The sequence below is a fragment of the Thunnus maccoyii genome, chromosome 19 (assembly GCF_910596095.1).
Source record: "Thunnus maccoyii chromosome 19, fThuMac1.1, whole genome shotgun sequence".
Classification (NCBI taxonomy): domain Eukaryota; kingdom Metazoa; phylum Chordata; class Actinopteri; order Scombriformes; family Scombridae; genus Thunnus; species Thunnus maccoyii.
The window spans coordinates 19658776-19670948 of NC_056551.1; the positions used below are offsets into that span (position 1 = coordinate 19658776).

General features: G+C 38.4%; 2 protein-coding genes across 3 annotated transcripts; one reads left to right on the forward strand and one right to left on the reverse strand.

The window, feature by feature from the left end:
* Positions 1-14: 14 nt before the first annotated feature.
* On the forward strand, positions 15-4554 carry hwa (huluwa). 2 transcript variants are annotated; one of them, XM_042395552.1, is made up of 3 exons: positions 15-961; positions 2759-2954; positions 3947-4554. In XM_042395552.1, the coding sequence occupies exons 1-3, from the start codon at positions 368-370 to the stop codon at positions 4111-4113; spliced, it is 957 nt and encodes a 318-aa protein (XP_042251486.1). In that variant the 5' UTR covers positions 15-367; the 3' UTR covers positions 4114-4554. The 2 variants fall into 2 exon arrangements, with proteins under 2 accessions (XP_042251486.1, XP_042251485.1); XM_042395551.1 differs by having other exon boundaries at positions 31-961; positions 2756-2954.
* A 1200-nt stretch (positions 4555-5754) lies between these two features.
* On the reverse strand, positions 5755-11700 carry atp5fa1 (ATP synthase F1 subunit alpha). The gene is made up of 11 exons (XM_042395548.1): positions 11569-11700; positions 9620-9695; positions 9337-9506; positions 8909-9082; positions 7801-7967; positions 7085-7385; positions 6738-6962; positions 6548-6655; positions 6306-6450; positions 6062-6212; positions 5755-5967 (listed from the first exon to the last, which is right to left on the reverse strand). Exons 1-11 carry the CDS (start codon positions 11626-11628, stop codon positions 5889-5891), a joined length of 1656 nt encoding a protein of 551 aa, XP_042251482.1. The 5' UTR covers positions 11629-11700; the 3' UTR covers positions 5755-5888.
* Between the last annotated feature and the right edge of the window lie 473 nt (positions 11701-12173).

The window sequence follows — 12173 nt, forward strand, 5'->3', positions numbered from 1 at the left end:
TGATTGGTTGCTACGACAACGCGAATCATCTTACAAAATAATAGGACACACCTGTTGATCTGAAATTTACCTGCCAACTGAGTGCGCCGCTGCACAGACGTCTCAGATCTTTGCTTTGATAACTCTGACAGTTTCAGTCTGCAATGATGAAGATAAAAGTGATAAAAGACAACGTTCACACTTGCAGACTGTGTATATTTGAGGTGCAGGCTGACACGTTGCTATTAGAAGAAAAAACACACTATCAAACACAAAGTAGTCCACATTGATTGACACATCAAACCACCTGTGCGTAAAGAGACAACGTGAAATCTCAACTGAGATCAGCAATTCTCTAAAATTCCCCCTTTATATCTTCTGGGATGAAATGTCGCAAGTAGGTCAGACCACGCCATCACATCTGACTGAAGGTTACCCTGTGACGAACCTGACTTTAGTGGTGCTTTTGCTCATACCCTGCGTGGTTATTCTGCTTCTGCTGAACTGCCTGTTTCTGGGTTACAAGTTACTGATCCTGTCAAAGAAGAACAGCAGACAGAAGCGAGAGGACACAGAGGAGATGCTTCTGCAGTCCACCCTGCAGAGAGTCAGAAGAGTGTCCGATGTGGCCTTCCCCCCGCTGCAGGACGGGAGGAGAGCTTACATGTCTCTGTCGGACCCCGTCCTGCCCCATCCTGTCACCTCTTCCAGGGCTTCATCCAGGGAGAGAGCCGGGATGGATCACAGGATCCGGCTCTTGAGGCCAGATGGTGCCACTGGCTCAGGGTCTCTGAGGGCGCCGAGCACCATCCGGGCCACTTCCTCCGCGGCTGGTTTCACCCCAAGACTCGACCTGCCCTCCGGGTCACGGAGATGCAGCATCAGCAGAGCGGACTGGTGTAAGAGCGCACCAGTCTTACCGCAGTCCAGTGACTCAGAGGCTGAAACCAGAGTGAACCTTGTTCCGCCCAACTCTCCCACGGTGAGTGGTCCTCTGCAGGGCTCATTAACTTATTCAGTAACTAAAATATCCAGAAAGGGGACAAATGAGTAAAGGGACATTTAGAAGTTTGTAGTAAAGTAAAGTAGTAAAGGCTTTAATTGGTGGGCAATAATTCAAAAACTTGTAGGAAACGGTCTAAAAAGACATGTAATGCTGCCCTATGGTCCAAAATATATACATACTTTGACAATGCTTAGGGTAGTGATGCAAATACAGAAAATGTACTCAGACTTCAGTGAACCTGATGTTTTGTGTTTAAAGATGTTTAAAATGATATTTTTACATACTGAAACAAGAATATACACTTTGATTCTCACTCACTGCTTGACCTGTATTTATATGTACAAATTTGTAGCCCTGCAATGATTTGTCGATTAATCAATTAATCAGTGGACATAAAATTAATCATTAGCAATTTTCTAAAGCAAAGACGCAAAAAAAAAAAATTGCTGGTTGCAGAGGATCTGTGTCAAACAAGACTGTAAACTGAATATTCAGATATTTGGACTGTTGATCGGATAAAACAAGACATGAAGACTCTAAGAAAGAATTTCATTATTTTCTGACATTTTATACACAAAACAATTAATCAAAAGTTAGTTACTATAAGTTTGTCAACACAATATAGAAATATTTCATCATATTGTTGTTTTACACGTCCCTTAATTCTATACAAATTTCCTGAAAATTGTATTTGAGTAATTGAATTGAGCAATTTGCTGGTATTTAATGGTCAATTTTTAGGACATTTTCCGGAAAGTGTGGTGCAATTTGGTACAAAGGAAAAAACAGAAAAAAAAAGTGTTAAGTTGGTTTACTTGGTGAGTACCCTTTCAATATATTCCAGACTCTTGACAATTCTTTAACTGTAACTATATATTTGCATATTAGGTTTTTTCAGTAATATCCTAAAAGTAGCTGCTGTGTAACTGTTTATTCTTAGGACATATCTTTAAAAGGGGTTATGTAGTTTGGTAGTACATAATATTACTAATATTTAGTTTGACACACAAAACTACACAATGAAAACGAAGTATTTCCTGCCAGTTAAATAATTCATAAAGGTCTAATTTATGAAGAATTTATTAAGAATGAATCAGCACTTACTAACTAAACATATTTCACACTTTTTTCTGTTTTTTCTTATATTTTGTACCAAATTGCAGCAGCCTCTCTGTAAAATGTCTGTTAAATACCTGCAAATTACTCAGGAAATTACTATAGAATGAAAGGATGTGTAAAATAAAGCGTTTTCTGATTTTGATTCAAGTCAGTTACACCTTGCTTGATGTGTAAAGGTCCCAATTAAGCATCATTTTCATATATTTGACACCCTGGCACAATATATTCATGTGACATTAATCTCTATAACCCTCTGATCTTTGGTGTAGAGGCTCTTCTTACTGTTTTCAGAGATTACATGTCAGTCAGTTTGTTTAATGAGCTTCTCTAATGTTGTGTTTCTTTAGGTGGTATCTGTTCTGGTGTGGTAGCTGCCAATGCTTATACTAATCACCTTGTATTCTTGTGTGGATTATATCCAAACAAAAGGGAAAAATAAAACCCACGTCCTGTACACTGCAGGATGTTTGCAGGAAACGCTAGAAAACACAGAGCAGCAAATGTAAAAGCTTTTATGACATGCCTGCTCTTGTCCCACCATTCAATATGATGTTATATTAATCAGTAATAAAGATTAGTGAGCAACAAAACTGTCAGACTGAAATCAACTTGTTTTTCATGTGAGGTCTGTATTTTATCCTTCACCCACAGCAGGAGACAGAACATGTGGGTCATATTCGTCGGAGCAGTACCTACCAGATGCTGACAGATGTGAACCCGGGCGCTGCGGTGCATGTGTTTGACAAAATAGACATGGCATGCGAGTACACCAACCCGCCTTCAGAGGTGTCCTGCCTGAACACATCTGCAGTAGGTCCTGGACTGGACAGCGACTTCGGTGCAAGTGCAGGTACGTTTCAGACTCCTTCGGCTGCGCTGTGATTAATATGACTGTCTTTATGAACTGATGTTGACTGTAAACGTCTATCACCCCAAACATCATTGTCTTGCTTGAAGAAATGCTTTAATTTTGAGAAAAAGGGTGACAGGAGAGAGTGTTTGTTTCACCTTGAATGCTCACACAGAATCTCACCACTGAGAAATATAAATTATCTTGATTTCTGGATTAAATCTTGCAGAAACAAGTTATAAGTATGCAAAGAAGTTATAAGAAATGCATTAGTTTGTGGAGGACAGGGTGAGAACTGATTGCAAATTTGGCTCAGTTATTTACAGACCCTTAATGCAATACATATATATCTAAATTATAGTTGCAACAATTAGTTGATTAATTGATAGTCAGAAAATTAAACTAAACTATAAACTAAAAATGTCAAACATTCTTTGGTTCCAACTTCTTAGATGTGAGGATTTGCTGTTTGTTGTGAGGATATAAAAGTAAAATCTTTAAGTTGTTCACACTCGGTCGGACCATTCAGAATTTTGTGACATTTATAGACAAAACGATTAACTGATAATGAAAATAATTGTCGGTTGCAGCTCTAATCTGAATGATTTTGGTGGTATATTTTTATGTTGAATGAGATCACTGTGAATCATTTCAATCTGCTTGTTTATAGGCAAATAAATATGCAAAAGTCTGCATGTTAAGACAGTATTGTGTGCTTTCAGTGTTATTATAGCCGGGAATAATGAAGAGAACATATCCAGTGGAGTACAGCAATGTAATATCTTTTTAAGTTTTTTCTAAGGAATTCAAAGTGATTTGTAAAAATGTCTTGTTTTGCATTACTATTATAATTACGAACCTTTTAAAGACTGGAAGCATGAGGCAACTCAATCATAAGCAGACTGAAGGATAGTGAGGGAGGTTTCAAATTTGTACCGGTTATTGCTTTATTTAAACACATTTTTTTTAAAATATACACGATTTATTTTCAGGTGTCTCCCTGCGGATTTTGTCAGCAGACAGTGACGGTTTGTCCAACGGTGTGCTGGCTTCTGCTTTGGAGTGGGATTATTATGACCCCTGCTACGTCAAACAGAATAATGTACCCAAACATAAACACCACAGACCTGTGATGCACACCAAACAGTACTGGGTGTAAAATGTCCCAGCTGTCAGCATTATTAGTAGTTTTAATATTTATTATTTTTATTATTTATATATTTATTTATTTCTATTTAAATAAAATGTTTTTTGTTTTTGGAAAGACACATTTGTTTTCTCTCACTAGTCATCACTATGATTTGACACTAATTTAAATTTACATGTTTTGATGATGAATGCACTCCGCCACAGAATTTGTTCATATTGAAGAATATTTACGATGCACTTTTCACTTAAAGTATTGTTAAATATTTACTGTGCACTCTTCACGTATGTTCATGTTAAATATAGTCATTACTTCATAACACCAGAGCTGTTGAGCCACTTCTGGATTTCATAAACATTCACACTGAGTTATTCACTGCTATTGTTTGAAACGTTTCAATTCACTCTGACCAATAAAGACTAATTTAGAATTTAATAAAGTTCTTGATTACTTGTATCTTTCCAGTGAAATCAATTAAGTTATTGTCACACAAGGTTAATTAGATTTTAAGACAGTTTACACTAAAAACCAGGATTCAGTCAGTACAGAGCATAAAGGCCTCACAGGACGGTGAAGATTGCAGCAACACATTTTGCAGGTTCAGGAAATATTTCTCTTTATAAAAAATGCCATGAAGGCCTGAATCAAACAGGTTTTTAAGGTTAAATACATCTAAATGACATTTTTAGATGATTTTTGTGAGTTACTCCCTGTCACTTATGGTTTGCATTGTAGTTTTAATCTGTACAAACAGAGAAGATACTGAGCCTATACTGTAAACTTGTATCCAAGCCACAATACAATACTGAGAAAGGAAACACTCTAGGGCTCCAGCTGGGTGTGTGATCGGCTAACTCCCCAGAGTCAAAGGAGATATCCTTTCATATATATCTTTTGTTCTACCCACTGTCCAAGATCCAACTATTAATAATCTTAACTATCATTTATGACAAATAAAAACATTAAATCATCACATTTGAGAAGCTAAAGTTTGGAAATTTTAAAAAGGACTTAATGATTTGATTGTTTGATAATCTGTCCATCGACACATCATTGCATATGATCAGCTGAATATGACAGAGGTTTGTCATCTTAACCCGAATGTATTATAGCCTTTACGTACATGTGAGATTTAATTTGTAAAGCCCAGATAAGTTTCTCACAAGTCTGTTAATTTCAACCATTTCTGGACAAGCACAAAATAATTAACTGATTTGCAAGTTGTTGTGAGGGTTCAAGAATGACCTCAGACAGTGAACGGGTCATGATTTACAAGTTTCTTAAAATAAATATGGTCCATTGCTCACGGTCAATGACCATGTGTATACAACTGAAAATAGTTTTTGGTTTTGATGAATTTGCTTCCATAAAAAGGGCACTAATGATACAGCAACTAAAACAGAAGCAAACCATCATCTGCTTCTCAATTTTAAGGGGCAGGATTTTAAGAAATCAAATAGTTCAGAGGTGTTTCTGTGTATTAGATATCAGCACTGGTTTAAATATAGTTCCTGTGCTTGATGATCAGTAGGAATAACAACTCGTGATGGGAGACTGTTACAGCTTAGTGTTGATGTGTAAATTGCCTAATATGTTCTGTTGATATGTTCTGTTGAAACAGATAATGAGCAAATGAACAAAAAGGCGACTAAGTCAACTAGCTGGAATATTTTATTCTCTGTTGAGAGATATCTGTACATTAAAGATCAAGTGCCACTTGAATTTTTTAAGTTCATAGAAAGTATAACCGACGATGCAAACATGGAAACAGACCGAAAACCATCACATTACTCAAAGCTGGAGAGGAAAGTCAACACAATTTGCTTGAGCTTAGCATCAGATGCCTCAGAGATTTTGCCGTCAGCCCTGCAATGAAGAAGAGATTGGTTACAAAACTTATACATACATAAATTGGTTTGCAAAAAAATCAAACATGTTTCCTAGAGGCTCTTTGACTTACTTAATAGCTGCCAGCAGGTCTTGGTGCTGGCTCAGAATGTGCTGCAGGAAGGCCTTCTCAAACTTGGTGATCTTGCTTGGTTCCATTTTGTCCAGGTGTCCCCTCACACCGGCATAAATGACTGTTACCTGTTCTTCAATAGCCATGGGAGCTGAAAGATGAAGAGCATACAATCACTGTAGGTAAGTCAACTGTAGAATGGATGCATTTACTGAAAGAGTGGTCAGCACAAATGAATACTTACAGTACTGTCCCTGTTTGAGGAGCTCAGTCAGACGAACACCACGGTTCAGCAGCTGCTGAGTGGCGGCGTCCAAGTCGGAACCAAACTGAGCAAAGGCAGCAACCTCACGGTACTGGGCCAGCTCCAACTTCATGGTACCAGCCACCTGAAGATTAACAGTAATGAAAATGTCAGAACTGATGACTCTCATCATATTTACAGCTGTGAGATGGTCCCACTGAAGCCTGACAAGCAGGACTAACCTGCTTCATGGCTCTGGTCTGGGCAGCAGATCCGACACGGGACACAGACAGACCGACGTTGATGGCTGGACGAATACCCTTGTAGAACAGCTCAGTCTCCAAGAAGATCTGAGAGAGAAAAAAAAAGCATTCAGTGTTCTAGTTCGGGATTTCTCTTAGAATGAAACAAGACAACCAGTCACACAATCACCTGTCCGTCTGTGATGGAGATGACATTGGTTGGAATGTAGGCTGACACGTCGCCAGCCTGTGTCTCGATGACGGGGAGGGCGGTGAGGGAGCCGCCGCCAAAGTTGTCGTTCATCTTGGCAGCTCTCTCCAGCAGACGGGAATGCAGGTAGAAGACGTCTCCTGGGTAGGCCTCACGACCGGGGGGACGACGGAGCAGCAGGGACATCTGACGGTAGGCAACAGCCTGCAGAAAGAGGGAGGTAGAGTTTATCTCCAGACTAAGACTACTTTCTTAAAACGTTTTATTCCTGTGTTGAAATCTCCTCCAACATCAGATTACATTTAAAAAAAAAATATATAACTCACCTGCTTGGACAGATCGTCATAAATGATCAGGGCATGCTTGCCGTTGTCTCTGAAGTACTCTCCCATGGAGCAGCCAGAGTAGGGAGCCAGGTACTGCAGTGGAGCAGCATCAGAGGCGGTGGCAGACACCACGATGGTGTACTTCATGGCATCTGCATCAGTCAGCCTCTTCACCAGCTGAGCTACTGTGGATCTCTTCTGACCGATAGCGACGTAGATGCAATACAGCTTCTTCTTCTCATCGGTTCCCTCGTTGAAGCGCTTCTGGTTGATGATTGTGTCAATGGCGATGGCGGTTTTGCTGCAAAGCAAAATTTAATGACTGAGTACAGAAGATACAGCAACAAACTGTTTCCATGTTGTACATAAGTGGTTCTAAATTGTATGTTGGGACCCAATATTCTGCTGAATGAATTATAAGACAACTGGGATGAAACATTATGCATCAAACCGCATGAGATATGATTCTTATCATCTAACATGCACTAATGCTTGTTCATGTGTCAGTACTCAAAAGTAAAAAAACAGCCAAGTGACAAAAGGCTGACTGTTATAACATATTTTAACAGGCTTTATATTGATATATTGCAATATTGATTATTTGTCGCTTATCAGCACTAGCACTTCAACTGATGTAACAGAATTTTAGTGGAAATAGAAATAGCATCAAATGCTGCAGTGTGTTCAAGTATTCACTTTGAGCAGAATCCTCTTACCCGGTCTGCCTGTCTCCGATGATGAGCTCACGCTGTCCACGACCGATGGGTACTAAACTGTCCACGGCTTTGATGCCAGTCTGCATGGGCTCCCTCACAGAGATACGAGGGATGATACCAGGGGCCTTCAGACCCACACGCCTGCGGGTGCTGGCGCCAAGGGGGCCCTGTGGGGGGAAAAAAAGTGGAAGACCAAAGAGATCAGGTGTGCTATCAATTTATTTCTCATATTAGGCAAAAAAACAAAAAAAAACTTCTTTAAGAAGGCCTGGATGACTCAGAACTTCTTACAGCTGAATCACGATAAAACTGAGATAAGTTACTCGAGCAAAAGAGACAGAAACTAAAGTCATTTGCACTGATCACCATAGAACAGCTCAAAAACCTCGGTGTCATCATTGACCCTGACCTAAACTTGATGTGTCACATTGGACTGTGGAACGTGACTACAGTGTCCTTTTATCATTTAAGAATTAAGGCTAGAGGCAGACCATTTCTCTCCCAGGCAGACACAGAAAGGTCAATACATGCTTTTCTCTCTATCAAGTGGGATTACAGTAATCTGTCTGGTGTGTCTAAGAAAGCTGTCGATGAGTTACAGCTCATACTGAACTGTGACAAAGACCGGACACGTTATTTTAACATCTTTGCCTAATCTATTTACCTGTCTGCAACAGAATCAATTTTAAGATTATTTTATTGCTTTTTAAATAATTGAACGGCTTTGCCCCATCTTATCCCTGGGTAATATGTGTCTACTAGATCCCTTAGATCCTCTGGCTCAAGCCTGTTGATTGTTCCTGAGGCTGAAACTAAAATGCACAGCTTTTGTTTGTTGTGCCTCTAAACCACTATCTGACTGAGGGATTACCTAAACACTTCAAAACAAAATCTTAAGACTCATCTTTTTAACATTGCTTTCTCCTTAAGTGGTTTTACCTAGCAATTATATTATCTAATCTTTTAAATTTTAACCTCATACCTTTTTGTTTTATTGTAAATGTCATGACTATTTGCTTTTATGTAAGGCACTTTGTGTTGCATTTTAAGCGTGGGTTGTGTTATTTAAATAAATGTTATTCTTATTCCTATCCTCATTATTATTTACCTTTCCATCGATGGCATTTCCCAGAGCATCGACAACGCGGCCCAGGAGCTCTTCGCCAACAGGCACATCTACAATGGCACCTGTTCTCTTGACAATGTCGCCCTCCTTGATCAGCTTGTCGTTACCGAACACCACGACACCGACATTGTCAGGCTCCAAGTTCAGAGACATACCCTGGAGAAAAGTAGAAACAACAGTTAGCACATCTTTTCCATCTAGTTTACAGTGTAATGTTACTGTGCTGTAATTCTAGATACATGTACCAAAAATTTGTAGAGTCCTCTGTTCTAGCAACACTTCTTTATACAGTGTATTCACACACAGGCACTACACAATAACACTTAATAATCCTTCTCTTAATATCCAAGCTGCAGCATCAATACATTGAGGAAAAGATCAGGATCTAAGTGTTATATCATCAGCCTCACCTTGAGACCAGAGGAGAACTCCACCATCTCCTCAGCCTGCACGTTCCTGAGACCGTACACTCTGGCAATACCATCACCGATGGACAGCACGCGACCAGTCTCTTCCAAGTCAGCACTGGTGTCAGCTCCCATGATCTTCTCCTCCAGAATGGAAGACACCTCGGCGGTGCCTTTAATGTATATAAAAAGGGTTTATTAAGTAATCTCCATTAATTAAAAAAAAAAAAACAACTTTGTGAATTTATTTCCTAAGTGGCCAATAAAAGTTTTCCAAAACACTGACCAGTTTTTTGCAGCCATGGACGGGTGGTGTGTAGGTTCTTGGCTGCTACACATGCTGCAGCAACATTCTTGGATACCTTCAAGACAATAAGGAGTAAAAAAATCAGTTTTATCCAGTACAAGTAAGAGTAGCCTTTTTGATTCAAACACTTAAACTCACTTAAAAAAAAAATCAGCTGAATCCAAAATATACTCAGTAGCTACAATTGTTAGGTGTTAAAATTAGTTAAAACTAATGCAATCTCTTACACAATAAATCCTGCCTTCATGAAGATTATGATGTTCAGTTTTTGTGGAAACTGTTTGAGAAAGGTGTTAATTCAACTTCATGGTCATTTTGAGGCTGTAGTTTGTGGTGCTGTTGAATGTTTCTACGTGTCTAACATCATGTCAACACTGATGATAGTGAAAATACTCCAAATACAGCGATTAGATGAAAATGTAACAAAATAAATATTTGTTATTGGCTTAACAGGTGACTGTCAAAGTACTTAAAAGGCGACGCCAATTACAGCCCCAGTTTGTGCCTCTCATGTATTTCCATTACACAGAGGTATCATCCACTTCTCTTAAAAATAAATACCCAGTGATGTTTGAAAAATTCAGAAAATCATTTGCTTCAGTTGATCTTCAGATATTTTTTTTACTTTTTTATAATACAGATTAAAATATATTGTTTGCTGCACAAGAGAAATATTTTTAGCCTGTTTCCCAAGCCATTACCTATTCAAAACAAAAATCCAGTAAAAATTAAGTAATGATATATGTCTTTACTTAATTTGTACAGCATGATAATTATTTTTCCTTCTGCAGCAGACAAAATATTTCTTCTTCCAGATTGTTATATGAGTTTTGTGGATTTTGTAAATACCTTCAGCACAGCAGCTTATGTTGTTAAATGACCTTCAGGGGTTTTCAGATATTGCTGTATCTTTTTTTTTTTCCTCAGAGAACCTGTTAACTTCTGAGACTTAAAATGTAATGGTGATACATGAGAGAGATAAAAACTGCAGCTAACCCAATAATAGAGTAGATATGAGCTTCCACTAGAGCTGCAAAGATTAGCATTTTAGATAATTGATTCTCTGGTTCGAGTTTCTAAAATGGTTTTCTGGTTTCATCAGTCTTCTATGGCAGTTAACTGAATATCTTTTGGTTGCGGACTACTGGACAGGACTGAAGAGGATATTTAAGGATTTCTTCTTAGGCTTTGGGAAACAGATCTACATTTTTCACAATTTTCTCACATTTTAAGAACCAAATAACTATTTGATTAATTGAGAAAACAATCAACTGATCAATCAATAATGAAAATAATCATTAGATGCAGCCCTAGTTTCCAGCACATGACATTAATAATAACCATTAGCCCCTGAAATCTGTATTAGGACATCCATATTTCTGCAACATGACTTGAGACTTCTTCCCAAATATGACAACATTTGGGAAAGGCCTCAGGTCATGCAGTCTGCAGAGTCACAGGACAGTCTCACCAATGACATTTACTAGAAAGAACAGTAACCTTATTTGAAAAAAGAAAAAAAAACCTAATTCCTCCCCATATGCATGAACAACTACGCCAAGTTTAGCCACACAAATGCAATTTCAGTGACAAGTCAGCATGCGGAGTGACACAAACATGACCTTCAATGCCAAATTACATTGGTCATTTCTGCATTTTAGCGTGTTCATATCCAATGACAGTGTTTTAACAACATAACACATACAGCTAATCGCTTAAATAGTGTACTGCGCAATCCTGAAGGTGGTTTGTTGCTGTCTGTCTGCTACAACAGAGGGAGAACTAGCTTAGTGAAGGGCCCGGTGTCCTCCGCTGCTAAAAGACGTGCGCATGCACAACTCCGCCGCGGTTTTTCAGGTCAATAAAAGACACATTTTCTGAGCAAAGTTATCAAAAAATCGAAAGTCTAACAAGTCAGCTTTGCTTACATATCCAGCCCGTCGAGGCAGAGTGCGGGCTAGGGCCGCTGCAACGCGTACTGACAGCATGTCGGTGTCCTACGGGGTCTGTCCTGCTCCCGGAGCGGAGAGAGAAGGATGGCGGAGGCAGCGGCAGAGCTGAAGAAAGGTCACACTGACCCGGAAGTGCTTCAACGGAGACAACTACGCCTTTTTTTCTTTTCTTTTATTCTATTTTCTAAATATTATGTTATGTTATGTCATTAAAATCTATGTTTTACTATTCATACGTTTATGCTCGTTCTATTTTCGTATTATTAATCTGTTATTCATGTTTTGTTCTCTGGTTATGTTGTTTTGTTATATGCGATTTCGTTAATAAAGTTTAGATAGAAAAAAAACATGATAAAACTATAATGTCTTTTATTTCAATATACACTGCAATAAATAACTAAATAAGTGATTAAATACATCAACAGATATTCAATAATGAAACATAAAAAACACATATAGATATAACTAAAATAAATACATATATTTTTCTTATTTTAAGACTTAATTCTAACTATTTTATACGTTTTAAGTAAATCAGGTAATTGTGAAATAATTATAATCCACTTGTTAAAATTATTAAA

Coding starts and splice junctions, on each gene's coding strand:
- hwa (XM_042395551.1), top strand. CDS start 368: ATGTCGCAAGTAGGTCAGACCACGCCATCACATCTGACTGAAGGTTAC. Junction 962..2,755: donor TTCCGCCCAACTCTCCCACG/GTGAGTGGTCCT, acceptor CTTCACCCACAG/CAGGAGACAGAACATGTGGG. Junction 2,955..3,946: donor CGACTTCGGTGCAAGTGCAG/GTACGTTTCAGA, acceptor ATTTATTTTCAG/GTGTCTCCCTGCGGATTTTG.
- atp5fa1 (XM_042395548.1), bottom strand. CDS start 11,628: ATGCTGTCAGTACGCGTTGCAGCGGCCCTAGCCCGCACTCTGCCTCGA. Junction 9,507..9,619: donor TCCATGGCTGCAAAAAACTG/GTCAGTGTTTTG, acceptor TATACATTAAAG/GCACCGCCGAGGTGTCTTCC. Junction 9,083..9,336: donor AGTTCTCCTCTGGTCTCAAG/GTGAGGCTGATG, acceptor ACTTTTCTCCAG/GGTATGTCTCTGAACTTGGA.